The 16,738-nt window shown below is 44.0% G+C and overlaps 1 protein-coding gene across 1 annotated transcript in view; it reads right to left on the reverse strand.

Moving 5' to 3' along the window:
- Positions 1–16,738, reverse strand: part of LOC129700580 (alpha-1-antiproteinase-like) — a 60,654-nt gene that overhangs the window by 38,243 nt on the left and 5,673 nt on the right. The window contains exon 3 of the mRNA XM_055641198.1: positions 9,893–10,164. Within this exon, the coding sequence (XP_055497173.1) occupies positions 9,893–10,164 (272 nt within the window). The remainder of the gene's footprint in view (positions 1–9,892; positions 10,165–16,738) is intronic.

Genomic DNA, 16,738 nt, shown 5'->3' on the forward strand with positions numbered 1-16,738 from the left:
TGTTAAATATTTCTGTACAGATTAGCAACGTTATAATATGCTTAAGATGGAACAATAATCAGCCTTGTTGAGATTGTGTAATCAGCAGGCTGGCAATGAAATCAAATCTGAACACTTTGTCTCTTATATACATGGGCTTATATCCCTCAACTTTCCCAACAAACCACTTGTGCCTTGTTAAAACTAGGCTGCAGTAAATGGTCAAAGCAAAGATAGACACAAAATGCTGGAGTAACTCAGCAGGAGAGGCAGCATCTCTGGAGAGAAGGAATGGGTGATGTTCTGGGTCGAGACCCTTCTTCAAACCAGCACCTGCAGTTTTTTCCCCACACTACTGGTCAAAGCATTGACTCATTCAGTGAAGGTTATTCATTGTGCCTTTGTGGTTCTTTCAAATAGCTCCACTTGGTTCCATGCTCCCCTAGAGTACGATAGATTTTCAGTGAGGAAGGCTTCAGGAAGCAAAGCGGCACACATACCTATGCTGAAGTAGAGGTGGTCGAAAGATTTGTTCTTAGGAATAGATATGACCAGCAATCTGTCTTGGACCAGCCACATCGAAGCACAAGAAGCCTCTGCTTCCTTAGAAGGTGTAGGAGGTTTGGCAAGTCCCCAACAGCCCACACTAATTTTTACAGAGGCTCCGTAGCAAGCATTTTATCAGGATGCATCTCAGCGTGGTTTGGGAACAGCTTCATCCAAGACCGCAAGATATTGCACAGAATTGTGGGCGCAACCCAGTCCATACGTAAACTGATCTCCCTTACATTGACTCCATCTACACGTCACGCTGCCTTTGCAAGGTCGCCAGCACGACTAAGGACCAGTCTCATCTCCATCATTCCCTATTCTCTCTCCCCTCTCCAATCAGGCAAGTACTACAGAAGTTTGAAATTGCACACCTCCAGATTCAGGGACAGTTTCGTCCCAGCTGTTATCAGGCAACTGAATCGTCCTCTCACCAGCTAGAATGCAGTCCTATGCCCCTGTCCCACTTAGGAAACCTGAACGGAAACCTCCTGAGACTTTGCGCCCCACCCAAGGTTCCCGTGAGGTTCCCGGAGGTTTTTGCCAGTCTCCCTAATAGTTGAAAGTGGTTTCCGCTTCTTCTATGTTCAGGTGATTGTTTAAAAAAATTCAAAACCGGCCACGACTAAAAATAGGTTGCCGTTTTAAAAATCGGTAATTTTTTATTCAAAGCCGGATGCGATGCTAATTGAAGATGGTTGCCGGAGGTTGCAGGTAGTGGAAGGTAAGACCTCCCTGGTGGAATAGAACTGAGGGAAAAAAAGGTCTTACCTTCCACTACCTGCAACCTCCGTCAACCACCTGCAACCTCTGGCAACCACCTGCAACCTCCGGCAACCACCTGCAACCTCCGGCAACCACCTGCAACCTCCGGCAACCACCTGCAACCTCCGGCAACCACCTGCAACCTCCGGCAACCACCTGCAACCTCCGGCAACCACCTGCAACCTCCGGCAACCACCTGCAACCTCCGGCAACCACCTGCAACCTCCGGCAACCACCTGCAACCTCCGGCAACCACCTGCAACCTCCGGCAACCACCTGCAACCTCCGCAAACCACCTGCAACCTCCGGCAACCACCTGCAACCTCTGGCAACCACCTGCAACCTCCGGCAACCACCTGCAACCTCCGGCAACCACCTGCAACCTCCGGCAACCACCTGCAACCTCCGGCAACCACCTGCAACCTCCGGCAACCACCTGCAACCTCCAGCAACCACCTGCAACTAGCATCGCAATTTTTAGTCGCGGCCGGTTTTGAATGTTTTGAAATAATCGGCGGAACATAGAAGAAGCAAAACCGCTTTCGACCATTAGGGAGACTGACAAAAACCTCCGGGAACCGCACGGAAACCTTGGGTGGGGCGCAAAGTCTCCAGAGGTTTCCGTTCAGGCTTCTTAAGTGGGACAGGGGCATTACTCATTGGAAATATTAAAACTTTTTAATCGGACTTTACTGACTTTGTCTTACACTAAACATTATACATTTATCCGGTATCTGTACACTGTAGACGGCTTGATTGTAATCATGTATAGTCTTTTCGCTGAATTGATAGCACACACCAAAAAAGCTCTTCACTGTACCTTGGTACATGTGACAATAATAAACGAAACTAATGCAAACTAACTAAACGAAACTAGACTAAAATAAAATAAAATAAACACAGCATAATTCTGGTAGTATTCCTTCATAACTCAATGAGAAGGATGGTGGTGCTCAGAATGATCAATGCTGGATGGATCTCCTGAAGCTGATGATCTATATCTCACGATCCTAAGACAAAATTGGCCTGTTTTTTCTCCCAGGGAATTGTAAGGTTTTGAGTGAGTTAGGTTTCTATATACTGTGATGCAGCTGTGCTCTATGTATGGGCCAGAAGCCACTTTATAAGGTCATAAGTGACAGGAGCCGAATTAGGCCATTCGGCCCATCAAGTGTACTCCACCATTCAATCTTGGCAGATCTATCTATCCCTCCTAACCCCATTCTCCTGCCTTCTACCCATAACCGCTGACACCCGTACCCTTTCTTGTTCAGTTGCTGGTGCCAGCTGCTGTCATTGTAAATCTATCTGATCTCTATTTTTATTGCAACATGATTCTCAGAACATTATAGCACTGAAGTTTAGGGGTAACATGAGGGGGAACGTCTTTACTCAGAGAGTGGTAGCTGTGTGGAATGAGCTTCCAGTGAAGGTGGTGGAGGCAGGTTCGTTTTTATAATTTAAAAATAAATTGGATAGTTATATGGACGGGAAGGGAATGGAGGGTTATGGTCTGAGCGCAGGTATATGGGACTAGGGGAGATTATGTGTTCGGCACGGACTAGAAGGGTCGAGATGGCCTGTTTCCGTGCTGTAATTGTTATATGGTTATATGGTTATATTATCAACGTGTGCTCTGGCTCATCCCAATTATAACTCGTTGTTCTCTGACATTGGATCTCCTTTGTTCATGGTTTCCAGGGCCACAGCCTGCAACACTGCAGGTGGTCTCAGCCTGCCCATGAGCTGCCCTCAGCAGCCACAGGTTAGTTTGGATTTTAGAGATATTCAGAATTGTTGATGGATCTGAATGTCAGAAATATTCATGGCATTTCAATGCTTTGCTAAACCAGCTGGTATTATAGTTAGCTAACAAAGATCAAGACATTTTGGAGGGTGGTATTTATTTACTAGTTATACCATGCACCAGGGTATCATGTGTTAAGGCAAGGGGCTACCACTGTGGATAATAGTCGGCATGGAAACAGGCCCGATGGCCCTCTGAGTCAGTCAACCATTGATTACTTGTTCACACTGGTTTTATTGTTTTATCCCACTTTCACATCTGCTCCCGACAGCGATTGCTCTTAAATTACTTTTGGCTCCTGCAAAGTAAAATATTGCATGAAATAACTCCTGAAAGAAAGATTGTGAAAAAAGGCAAGATAGAATTATTTCTTCTGAGGATAACTATTTAGATTTCTTCTTCGGACTGAAGTACGGTCTGGATCCTTCAGACTGAAGAAGGGTCTCGACCCGAAATGTCACCCATTCCTTCCCTCTAGAGATGCTCCCTGTCCCACTGAGTTACTCCAGCATTTTGCGTCTATCTTCAACTAAAACATGTTTTACGAACTTATGTCAAAGTGAAAAAAAAAAAAATTCCTACGTCTTTCTGTTGAAAATGAAAATGTTTTACCTTTGACATCTTTACTGGCGCAGATCTGGTTATCTTGGAGAGATTCGCATTCTTAGTGAACAGATCGACGATGCCCATTGTCATCAGTAAGTGTTTGAGTTGGTAGGACGACTTTAACATCAACTTTGGAAAGCGTAGATCCACAAACCTGTTGTCCAAAAGTGTCATATAGATATTAATTCTCTCTTGAGTTTTTCTTATGGTGACCCCTACGTTTAATAGAAATACATTCCCAGTTTTCCCAATGCACAGGGTAGAGCACAGTTTGAGGATGTCTTTGGTAATTCCCCAGAAAGCAAACAGTCTCCGTCCGAGGAGTTGTTTCAGGACAGGGAGTGTGACATGGGATTACGTGACATCCACTCTCATTGTGAATGTGCTTATTTTCCAGGAAGGCTCAACTGAGTGGCAACCACTAACAAGGGGTTATTTACAGGCAATCGCCAGGTTATGAGAGGGCTCCGCTCCTGAGAAGTATTCCTCAGTCAGAAATGAACAGAGGTTGACAGAAACAGCTGAGAGGAAGAGTGATCGGGCATGGTTAGTGCAATTGCCAGCCAGGCCTCACTGACTCAGTGAGTGAGCAGGCATGTTCTGTGCTCCCAGCTCTGTTGAGTTCAACCCAGCCTCTGACTATTGTGTCGAGGAGGGGGGGGGAATAGAACGCATGAGGAATTGCCCCATTCCCACCCGGAAGGAGATGCCTGTAGCCCTGCAGAAGCTTAAATTAATAACTTTCTGGTTCAGAGATATAATCAGGACTGCTAAAGCTTAAAACATTGCAATGTCTGTATTTTGTGACCAATAATAAAAATAAATGGATTCAGAACTGGGTTACATTTGGAACATATCAAGAAAGAGATTAGTTAAAACAAATGTAGGTCCCTTGCAGTCAGAAACAGGTGAGTTGATCATGGGGAACAAGGATATGGCGGACCAATTGAATAACTACTTTGGTTCCGTCTTCACTAAGGAAGACATAAATAATTTGCTGGAAATAGAAGGGGACCGCGGGTCAAAGGAGTTGGAGGAATTGAGTGAAATCCAGGTTAGCCGGGAAGTGGTGTTGGGTAAATTGAATGGATTAAAGGCCGATAAATCCCCAGGGCCAGATAGGCTGCATCCCAGAGTACTTAAGGAAGTAGCTCCAGAAATAGTGGATGCATTAGTAATAATCTTTCAAAACTCTTTAGATTCTGGAGTAGTTCCTGAAGATTGGCGAGTAGCAAACGTAACCCCACTTTTTAAGAAAGGAGGGAGAGAGAAAATGGGGAATTACAGACCAGTTAGTCTAACATCGGTAGTGTGGAAACTGCTAGAGTCAGTTATTAAAGATGGGATAGCAGCACATTTGGAAAGTGGTGAAATCATTGGACAAAGTCAGCATGGATTTACGAAAGGTAAATCATGTCTGACGAATATTATAGAATTTTTCGAGGATGTAACTAGTAGCGTGGATAGGGGAGAACCAGTGGATGTGGTGTATCTGGACTTCCAGAAGGCTTTCGACAAGGTCCACATAAGAGATTAGTATACAAACTTAAAGCACACGGCATTGGGGGTTCAGTATTGATGTGGATAGAGGACTGGCTGGCAAACAGGAAGCAAAGAGTAGGAGTAAACGGGTCCTTTTCACAATGGCAGGCAGTGACTAGTGGGGTACCGCAAGGCTCAGTGCTGGGACCCCAGCTATTTACAATATATATTAATGACCTGGATGAGGGAATTGAAGGCAATATCTCCAAGTTTGTGGATGACACTAAGCTGGGGGGCAGTGTTAGCTGTGAGGAGGATGCTAGGAGACTGCAAGGTGACTTGGATAGGCTGGGTGAGTGGGCAAATGTTTGTCAGATGCAGTATAATGTGGATAAATGTGAGGTTATCCATTTTGGGGGCAAAAACGGGCAAGCAGATTATTATATAAACGGTGGCCGATTGGGAAAGGGGGGAGATGCAGCGAGACCTGGGTGTCATGGTACACCAGTCATTGAAGGTAGGCATGCAGGTGCAGCAGGCAGTGAAGAAAGCGAATGGTATGTTAGCTTTCATTGCAAAAGGATTTGAGTATAGGAGCAGGGAAGTTCTACTGCAGTTGTACAGGGTCTTGGTGAGACCACACCTGGAGTATTGCTTACACTTTTGGTCTCCAAATCTGAGGAAGGACATTATTGCCATAGAGGGAGTGCAGAGACGGTTCACCAGACTGATTCCTGGGATGTCAGGACTGTCTTATGAAGAAAGACTGGATAGACTTGGTTTATACTCTCTAGAATTTAGGAGATTGAGAGGGGATCTTATAGAAACTTACAAAATTCTTAAAGGGTTGGACAGGCTAGATGCAGGAAGATTGTTCCCGATGTTGGGGAAGTCCAGGACAAGGGGTCACAGCTTAAGGATAAGGGGGAAATCCTTTAAAGCCGAGATGAGAAGAACTTTCTTCAAACCGAGAGTGGTGAATCTCTGGAACTCTCTGCCACAGAGGGTAGTTGAGGCCAGTTCATTGGCTATATTTAAGAGGGAGTTAGATGTGGCCCTTGTGGCTAAGGGGATCAGGGGGTATGGTGAGAAGGCAGGTACGGGATACTGAGTTGGATGATCAGCCATGATCATATTGAATGGCGGTGCAGGGTCGAAGGGCCGAACGGCCTACTCCTGCACCTAATTTATGTTTCTATGTTTCTATGGCAGAATAGACTTGATGGGCCGAATGGCCTTATTCTGCTTCATGAATTTATGAACTTATGAAGGCAGTGGGTTGCAGTGGAAGAGTGTTATTCTGGCTGGAGGCCTGTAACCTGTGGAGGTCTGCAGTGATCTGTGCTGGCTGGGACCCCCATTGCTGGTGATATATATAAATGACTTGGACACAAATGTAGATAGGTTGGTAGGCAAGTCTGCAGATAACACCATCACTAGTAGAGTTGCGATCAGTGAGGAAGACTACAAAGTATACAGTGGGATATAGATCAGCTACAGAGACGGGGTTTAATCAGAGCAAGCATGAGATGTTGGGGAAGTTAAACGTAATGGGAAGGTATACAGTTAATGGCAAAACCCTTAACAGATTTGATGTGCAGAAGGATCTTGGGGTCCAAGTCCATTGTCCCCTGAAAGTGGCAACACAAGAAGGTATAGAGTGGTGAAGAAGGCATATGGTATGCCTGCCTGCACAGTTGGGGCACAGAATATGAGTCAGGATGACATGTTGCAGCTTTATAGGTTAGGCTGCATTTGGAGTATAATGTGGAATTCTGGTTTCCCCATTACAGGAAGGATCTGGAGGTTTTGAGAAGTGTGCAGAAGAGGTTTACCAGAATGCTTCCAGGATTAGAGGGTATTTCGTACAAGGAGAGGTTGGACAAACTTGGATTGTTTTCTCTGGAGTGTTGGACCTGATAGAAATATATAAAATTGCGAGAGGCATGGAAAGAGTGGACAGTCAGATGCTTCTTCCCAGAGAGTCGAAGATATCAAAGACTAGAGGGCATAGTTTAAGGTGAGGGATGAAATTTAAAGGACATGTGTGGGGGCAATTTTTTCACACATAGAGTGATGAGTGCCTGGAACCGTTTACCGGGGAGATGATGGGGGTAGATATGAAGGTGGCATTTAAGAGGCTTTTTGATAGGCATATGTATATGCAGAGAATGGTGGGATATGGATCACATGCAGGCAAAGGGGATTAGTTTAACCTTGCATCATATTCAGCATGGATATTGTGGGCTGTGGGGCCCATACCTGTGCTGAACTATTCTATGCATCTATGAATATGCTGACAGCACTTCAAAAAGTTGATTTCCTCAAAAATAAAAGATTTTTGTGAATAAAATGGAGGTGGAACCATATGCTTTGTCTGGGTGATCATGGTCAGCATGGACCCGATGGGCCGAAGGGCCTGTTTCCACACTGTATCTCTAAAATGAACTAAAATTAACGATTTTGCATCAATAAAGTTGTCTTTGTAAGGCCTAACATTTCCTGCCTGATTAAATTAATATGACTGAGGAAATAGCAACAGCTTCACTCCGTTTAACATAACTGGAAGTCAGGTAGACAGGGAGGGGTTATTTTTGAAGTGTTGGAAGAACATTATGACTTGAAGAGTAACCTCATGATTCTTGCTTTTAACGGAGCATCTGCACTCACCAAACGTGTTGTTGTGTCACATTTCCGTGTAATTAACTGACTTGCCTCCCTCACTGCTGTGTCTACCACAGTGTTCGAATTCACACACTGAAAATCCTTGCAGGAGATGGCACTATGCTGTACAGCTTGTTAAGACCAACTTACTTCATGAATGAACACACAGCCCAAGAAAGTTCACATCTTCTTGAGTTTCAATGCATGTGATATCATTCTTGCAGTACTTGTTTTATTAGTGCAAGGGCCCTCATTTCTGGTGTATATTTGAGGTGGATCTCTGGCATAACTTAATTCATAGAAACATAGAAACATAGAAATTAGATGCAGGAGTAGGCCATTCGGCCCTTCGAGCCTGCACCGCCATTCAATATGATCATGGCTGATCATCCAACTCAGTATCCCGTACCTGCCTTCTCTCCATACCCCCTGATCCCCTTAGACAGAAGGGCCACATCTAACTCCCTCTTAAATATAGCCAATGAACTGGCCTCAACTACCGTCTGTGGCAGAGAGTTCCAGAGAATCACCACTCTCTGTGTGAAAAAAGTTCTTCTCATCTCAGTCGGATCAAGGTCCATTGATCTTGAAACTTTCCAGTTCAAAAGCATTTAATCTAAAATTGCAGGATGCTAAATATCTACTTAAAGTATAGATAGTTTCTCACTTGCAAATACAGGTTTGGATGTCACGATTGCAATACCGAATGTGCAAATCTTATACATTGACGGTAACACATGAAACTGAGAGCAATGTTTGCTATCTGCCCGTTTGAACATACATTTGGGATTGAGAAATCGCAATCAGTGATACCTTGGTGCTAAATCTGCAAACTTTAGTTTGGTTTTGAGATACAGCATAGAAACAGGCTGATTGCCCAATGAGTCCATTCTGACCATCGATCACCCACCCATTCATACTAGTTCTCTGTTATCCCATTTTCTCATCCACTTCCTACACATTAGGGGCAATATGACAATTAGGACAAAGGACAAAGGACATTTATTGACCCGAAAACAAACATCTTTGGGATGTGGGAGGAAACCAGGAATGCCCTGTTGAAAATTAGTTATTAATTACCCTTCAATAAAGCACTGATGGAAAAACTACACCATTCTTGAACAACTAATTTTATATTTGGACTCAAATTTCCTGAGAAGAATTATTTCAAAATTCTGTGTTTTCTAAAATAATTTTAAATGCCATTATTTACATTATTAATGTTTGATTATGTTATTTGGCTTCTGCTTTAAGCAAGTGAATGCCTCAAACTTCAATGCATTCTCTAAAACACGGTTAAAAAATTAATTTACAAATGAGAGCATTTTTAACTTCCTGATCGGCTGCGCATTTAGCTTGAAGGCCTCACTTTTGATGGAAGCCGGGAGTTTCACCATATGATCTGAAGAATTAATAATAACATCAGGAAAATTGCAATCCAAGACACAAGACTTCTTGGGTCATTGTGTGTTGGTTTCTTTAAGATCAAGGGTAAATACCATCATTTAGCAGCTGAATGCAAAATCTGTGTCACAAACCCCAACTCTTTTTGCCATTCCCCCTTTCATGGGCAAGTTGCTTAAGGGATTACCAAGTTACTGAAGAAAATCTGACCCAAAGCAATAATTCTCCCCCTTTTTGTAACCAACTCTAACGTATCATAAAACATAGAACAGTACAGCACAAGAACAGGCCCTTCGGCCCACGATGTCTGTGCTGAACATGATGCCAAGACCATCACGGACTTATTTGCACATCATCCATTTCCCTCCAATTGTTGATTACCAAAGTGTCTTAAATGGTATCTCAACCACAGCGTGTTCCAGGTACTCACCACCCTCATTGTAAAATAGTTGCCCCACAAATCTCTTTTAAACTTTGTCCCTCTCACCTCTCGCCTTCTAGTATTTGATTTTTTCTACATCCTGAGATAAAGGTTCTGACTCTATCTCTACTTCTCATCATTTGATATACTTCTATCAGGTCTCCCCACAAGCTCATCTCTGCATATTTATTATTTTCATTGTGGCAGCAACTCACCCAATCCTTAAGGAAAATAGCAAAGTTTTGAAAATTGGTAATGGTCAGATTCTGTTCAACCCCAGCCAGTTTCCCCGGATCTGGTAGTATTAGTACCAAGGAAACATTTCCTTTGTAAGGAACCAGAATCACGGAACTGGACAGTTTGTCATCGTAATTCATTGCGTATCTTCCTTTGCCTTTCATCATTTGAACTTTAACTGTTGTTGTATCATCGACGTGAAAGTCAGCTTCGTATGTGTTCAGGGGGTCGAAGGGTCTCACCCATTTACCTACAAACACAAAGACAGATCATGAAATACCACACGGAGCTGGTCACGCACTACTGTGAAAGACATGGGTGGCATAGCAGTGGAGCTACTGCCTTAAGGGCCTGTCCCACTTGCATGCGCTTGCGTGCGTTTGGCACAACCAACCGGAAGCGGAGTTCATGCGAAGTTCGCGCTAAGTACGTGTTAAGTTCGCGCGTGACTTTTACGTCATAGACAATAGACAATAGACAATAGGTGCAGGAGTAGGCCATTTGGCACTTCGAGCCAGCACCGCCATTCAATATATACATGGCTGATCATCCCCAATTAGTACCCCATTCCTGCCTTCTCCCCATATCCCCTGACTCTGCTATTTTTAAGAGCCCTATCTAGCTCTCTCTTGAAAGCATCCAGAGAACCTGCCTCCACCACCCTATGACGCAGAGAATGCCACTGACTTCTAAATTGTGTTTCTTCTAAATTCCTTCTAAAAGTACATCCCTTTAATCTGAGGCTATGCCCTCTGGTCCTAGACTCTCCCACTAGTGCAATCATCCTCTCCACATGGTTATGCTTACCAATCAGCTGGGCAGGAGGCGGGCCGACTGAATTTGGGCGTTGCACGGCGTTGGGCGGTGACGTCATCACGCAATGCCACACGCTAGGCATATGCTATCAAGACGCTGCGTACGACCGTCAAAACGCTGCGTATGATGTCAAGACGCTGTGTACGACCGCAATGCGCCTGTGTGCCGACAAGCCGTTGGCACGCAAAGATTTCGGCCACCGCAAGAATTTCGGAGCCCCGCACGATGTCGGGACCAACCCCGCACAACTCCGCGCTTCTAAGTGGGATCGGCCCCGCGCGGCCATACGGTGCCCGTACGCCTCAAGCGACCACGAGGTGGCGTAATTTGCGAGCCAAGGTCGCGTACTTGGGACAGGCCCATTACAGCGCCAGAAACCTGGGTTTGATCCTGACTACGGGCGCTTGTCTGTATGGAGTTTGGACGTGGCCTTCATAACATAAGTTAAGTATCGGAGCAAAGAGGTCCTTCTGCAGTTGTACAGAGCCTGAGTGAGACCACACCTGGAGTATTGTGCGCTGTTTTGGTCTCCAAATTTGAGGAAGGACATTCTTGCTATTGAAGGAGTGCAGCGTAGGTTCACAAGGTTAATTCCCAGGATGGCGGGACTGTCATATGCTGATAGAATGGAGCGGCTGGGCTTGTACACTCTGGAATTTAGAAGGATGAGAAGGTGTCTTATTGAAACATATAAGATTATTAAGGGTTTGGACACGCTAGAGGCAGGAAACATGTTCCCGATGTTGGGGGAGTCCAGAACCAGGGGCCACAGTTTAAGAGTAAGGGGTAAACCATTTAAAACCGAGATGAGGAAATACTATTTCACACTGACGATTGTGAGTCTGTGGAATTCTCTGCCTCAGAGGGCGGTGGAAGCCGGTTCTCTGGATGCTTTCAAGAGAGAGTTAGATAGAGCTGTTAAAGAAAGCAGAGTCAAGGGATATGGCTCGAAGGGCTGAATGGCCTACTCCTGCACCTATTGTCTATTGCCTGTTTCCGCACTGTATCTCTAAACTAAACTAAAACAAGGACTTTTGCCAATGTTCATTTAAGGCTGTTATCAAATCTCATCTTGTTCTTACCCATCTTTAGATCTCTCTCGCAGTGTAAACCATTAATATTCACAGGTGGAGATGTGTTCTTCGTTGTACATGGGGAATGCATTGTGCACTTGCAGCCAGGTCATGGATATCATGGACATTTACAGCACAGAAGGAAACTATTTGGCCAATCTTATTCCTGCCACCCAAAATTCAAAGTCATGTTAACTCCAATTTGCAGCCCCTGCTTCAAAGCCCTGAAGGTTATGGCTGAAGATTGTGCTCATCTACAGACCATTTAAACATGGAAGAAATGGCTGCCCCAAGCTATAATTTGGGCAATGAAATGTTTACCACTTCAGTGTGATCATTTTTATCTCAGTTCTCCTCTGAACCTTCTGCCAATTAACTTCAAGTTAAATTTAATACCCCCATTACTGACCTCCGCTAGGGGAAATAGATCCTTGAACTGTTTATTTTATCGACATTGAACATGGAACAAAGATCAGACCAGGCCCTTCAGCCTACAACAAGATGCAGGCAAATAGGTCTATTTCTGTAGGCCAACTTGGTCATATGGACAAGGTGGGCTGAAGGGCCTGTTTCCATAACTCTATGACTATGATTCTAAGTAGACTCTAAGGCATGGATGCTTGGATACTTATGTTAGTAAAGAATCCATAAAAGCAGTTGCACCAGGAAGCGAGCGGGCAAGATCATCTCAGACCCCTCTCACCCTGGCCACAAACTCTTTGAATCACTTCCCTCTGGAAGGCAACTCCGGACTGTCAAAGCTGCCACAGCCAGACAGAAAAACAGTTTTTATCCACGAGTAGTTGCTCTACTCAACAGCCAAAAATCTGTAGCCTCCCTTTGATCAGGTATTTTGTTGGTTCACATGCTTGATCAATGGTGCTTTATCATTAATGTTTTATTATTATTAATGTTTAGTGTTTTCTGAGTTATTCGTAACTGTCACTGTGTGTCATGTTGTTACTTGTGGGCAGAGCAACAAGGCAAATTCCTTGTATGTGAATACTTGGCCAATAAACTTACTTACTTACTTGGATTTCTAAATTTCCAAAGTTAAATACGGTAAGTAGCTGCCAACCTGATATGTCACCTATCCACAGATAGACACAAAATGCTGGGAGTAACTCAACGGGACAGGCAGCATCTCTGGAGAGAAGGAATGAGTAACGTCTCGGGTCGAGACCCTTCTTCAGACCTTAGTCTCAGTCCAAAACGTCACCCACTCCTTCTCTCCAGAGATGCTGCCCGTTACTCTAGCATTTTGTGTCTATGTTTGGTTTAAACTAGCATTTGCAGTTCCTTCACACACAGGTCACCTGTCCACGTTCTCCAGAGATGCTGCCTGACCTGTTGAGTTGCTCCAGCACCACGAGTCTTTTTTGTAAACCAGCATCTGCAGTTTATTGTTTCTGCCATTATATATGTACAGGGTCTTGGTGAGACCACACCTGGAGTATAGAGTACAGTTTTTGGTCTCCAAATCTGAGGAAGGACATTATTGCCATAGAGGGAGTGCAGAGAAGGTTCACCAGACTGATTCCTGGGATGTCAGGACTGTCTTATGAAGAAAGACTGGATAGACTTGGTTTATACTCTCTAGAATTTAGAAGATTGAGAGGGGATCTTATAGAAACTTACAAAATTCTTAAGGGGTTGGACAGGCTAGATGCAGGAAGATTGTTCCCGATGTTAGGGAAGTCCAGAACAAGGGGTCACAGCTTAAGGATAAGGGGAAAATCCTTTAAAACCGAGATGAGAAGAACTTTTTTCACACAGAGAGTGGTGAATCTCTGGAACTCTCTGCCACAGAGGGTAGCCGAGGCCAGTTCATTGGCTATATTTAAGAGGGAGTTAGATGTGGCCCTTGTGGCTAAGGGGATCAGAGGGTATGGAGAGAAGGCAGGTACGGGATACTGTTGTATGATCAGCCATGATCATATTGAATGGCGGTGCAGGCTCGAAGGGCTGAATGGCCTACTCCTGCACCTATTTTCTATGTTTCTATGTTTCTATATTTTTTGCTTTGGGCAAGCAACTAGGATTGAGGCTCCATCACACTATGTTTTATATATTTGTTCCCTCAGACTCCTTACATGGCGTTGCATGAGGATGGATGGATTCCCTTGCTTACGTGTCACCAAATATTACTAGTCAATGGTGCATTTCCAATCACCTTGCCCAAGGAGGGTTTTTTTTTTCCTTTCTTGATGTAGGAAGACAAATGTTTTCACTTAACTCTTTCAGATGGGAGCAGTAAGGCTGAGCTATCGAGATAAAACATTAATGTGGCTACGCTTCTTGGTATGTCGATATGATTTCTATCACGGTGAATTATTTAATTCCCACCTTACTAGTTCTCTCTTAAAGTGTATGATCTATCAAATCAATAGGATGTGTATTTCTTATTGTTCCTTTTATTCTGATCATATTTTTGCAGCATCTATGGAGCGAAGGAAATAGGCGACGTTTCGGGCCGAAACCCTTCTTCAGACACAATGAACATCGTTTCAGCTGTGGGATTTCCGCTTAGATGCAATTGAAACTGCTGAGAGGAAACGCCTGAAATGTTGATTGGGATAATTTACCCCATTTCTGACCCATTATCAGATTGAAGTACCCAGTGAACGGTGCCTCAAATTCCGAACTTGAGGTCCTGCGTTATTTAGTGACAATGAGCAGATTAGGACCTAATGCCCTGGAGCACAAAGGGCTGAAGGGGTGATCTTATAAAGGTGTTTAGGATTAGGATGGGAATAGATAAGGTGAAGGCACATAGACTTTTCCCCAGAGTAAGAGTATCAAGAACCATAAATCACAAGTTAAGGTGAGAGAGAAAAGATTTAATAGAAACCTAAGGGGCAACTTTTTCACACAGAGAGTAGAGGGTATGATGAGCATTGGTGAGGCCAATTCTGGAGTATGGTGTACAATTTTGGTCGCCTAATTATAGGAAGGATGTCAACAAAATAGAGAGAGTACAGAGGAGATTTACTAGAATGTTGCCTGGGTTTCAGCAACTAAGTTACAGAGAAAGGTTGAACAAGTTAGGTCTTTATTCTTTGGAGCGCAGAAGGTTAAGGGGGGACTTGATAGAGGTCTTTAAAATGATTAGAGGGATAGACAGAGTTGACGTGGAAAAGCTTTTCCCACTGAGAGTAGGGAAGATTCAAACAAGGGGACATGACTTGAGAATTAAGGGACTGAAGTTTAGGGGTAACATGAGGGGGAACTTCTTTACTCAGAGAGTGGTAGCTGTGTGGAATGAGCTTCCAGTGGAAGTGGTGGAGGCAGGTTCGTTTTTATCATTTAAAAATAAATTGGATAGTTATATGGATGGGAAGGGAATGGAGGGTTATGGTCTGAGCGCAGGTATATGGGACTAGGGGAGAATACGTGTTCGGCACGGACTAGAAGGGTCGAGATGGCCTGTTTCCGTGCTGTAATTGTTATATGGTTATATGGTTATGGTATATGAAATGAATGGCCAGGGGAGGTAGTTGGGTCACGTACTATAACAACAATTAAACTAATTTTGGACATGTATATGGATAGGAAAGGGTTTAGAGCGATAGGTGCCAAATGTTGGCAGGTGGGGTTAGAGTAGATGGGGCATTTTGGGCGGCATTGACAAGTTGGGCCGAAGGGTCTGTTTCTATATTGTGTGACCCCATGACTATGATTCTAAATCTTTAAAATGAAGAAAGGTTTTAATAGTTTGGAGGCAGATAGAATATTTCCAATATGCAAAAGAGCACAACCAGAGTCTGGATTACTAGTCCACTAATTTAACCACTGCACAACCACCTTATTTTTTAATTGCAATGATTGAATCAATTTCACTAGTGCTCAAATGAAGTGAGAGAGACCTCAGACATGGTGTTAACATGTTCTACAGAGTCAGGGAGAGCTAGAGGAGGAAGTGGTCACAGTGGGCAATGGATTTCATGTTTTATTTATTCCATCAATATGATAATCACAACAAGTCCTCAGAAAACTCCCAAGAAATTGTGTTCCCCAAAGAGCAGCAGGAATGTGGAACTTGCCACATAGCAAGCAATTGGAGTTAATATCATGAATGTATTTAGAAGGAAGATTCATGAGAATTGGAAGGAAAAGGATGTGGACAAGCTTTTCCCTTTGAGAATAGGGAAGATTCAAACAAGAGGACATGACTTCAGAATTAAGGGACAGAAGTTTAGGGGTAATATGAGGGGGAACTTCTTTACTCAGAGAGTGGTAGCGGTGTGGAATGAGCTTCCAGTGGAAGTGGTGGAGGCAGGTTCGTTGGTATCATTTAAAAATAAATTGGAGAGGCATATGGATGAGAAGGGAATGGAGGGTTATGGTATGAGTGCAGGCAGGTGGGACTAAGGGAAAAAAAGTTGTTCGGCACGGACTTGTAGGGCCGAGATGGCCTGTTTCTGTGCTGTAATTGTTATATGGTTATATGGTTAAAGGAAGGTTACATTGATAGGTATCAGTGAGGAAAGGCAAGGAAGGATTTTAACTGCAATATAAGTGTTGGCCTGGACAGGTTGTAAGCGCCCTGAGTGAACCCGAGTCAGAGAATCATATAACAAAAAAAAAAGGATCTTCGGCCCACAATGTCCATGCCAACTATCAAGTTTTGAGAGATACAACGCAGAAACAGGCCCTTCGGCCCACCGAGTCTGTGCCAACCACAGTGATCCCTGCACATTAACACTATTCTACACACACTAGGGACAATTTACACATACACCAAACAAATTAACCTACAAACCTGCACGTCTTTGGAGTGTGCAAGGAAACCGAAGATCTCGGAGAAAACCCACGCGGTCTTGGGGAGAACGTACAAACTCCGTACAGACAGCACCCATAGTTGGGATCGAACCCAGGTCTCTGGGTTCTCTTCTGTACTAATTCCATTTACCAACACTAGATCTGTAAGCTTCT

The sequence above is a fragment of the Leucoraja erinacea genome, chromosome 9, assembly GCF_028641065.1.
Source record: "Leucoraja erinacea ecotype New England chromosome 9, Leri_hhj_1, whole genome shotgun sequence".
NCBI lineage: Eukaryota > Metazoa > Chordata > Chondrichthyes > Rajiformes > Rajidae > Leucoraja > Leucoraja erinaceus.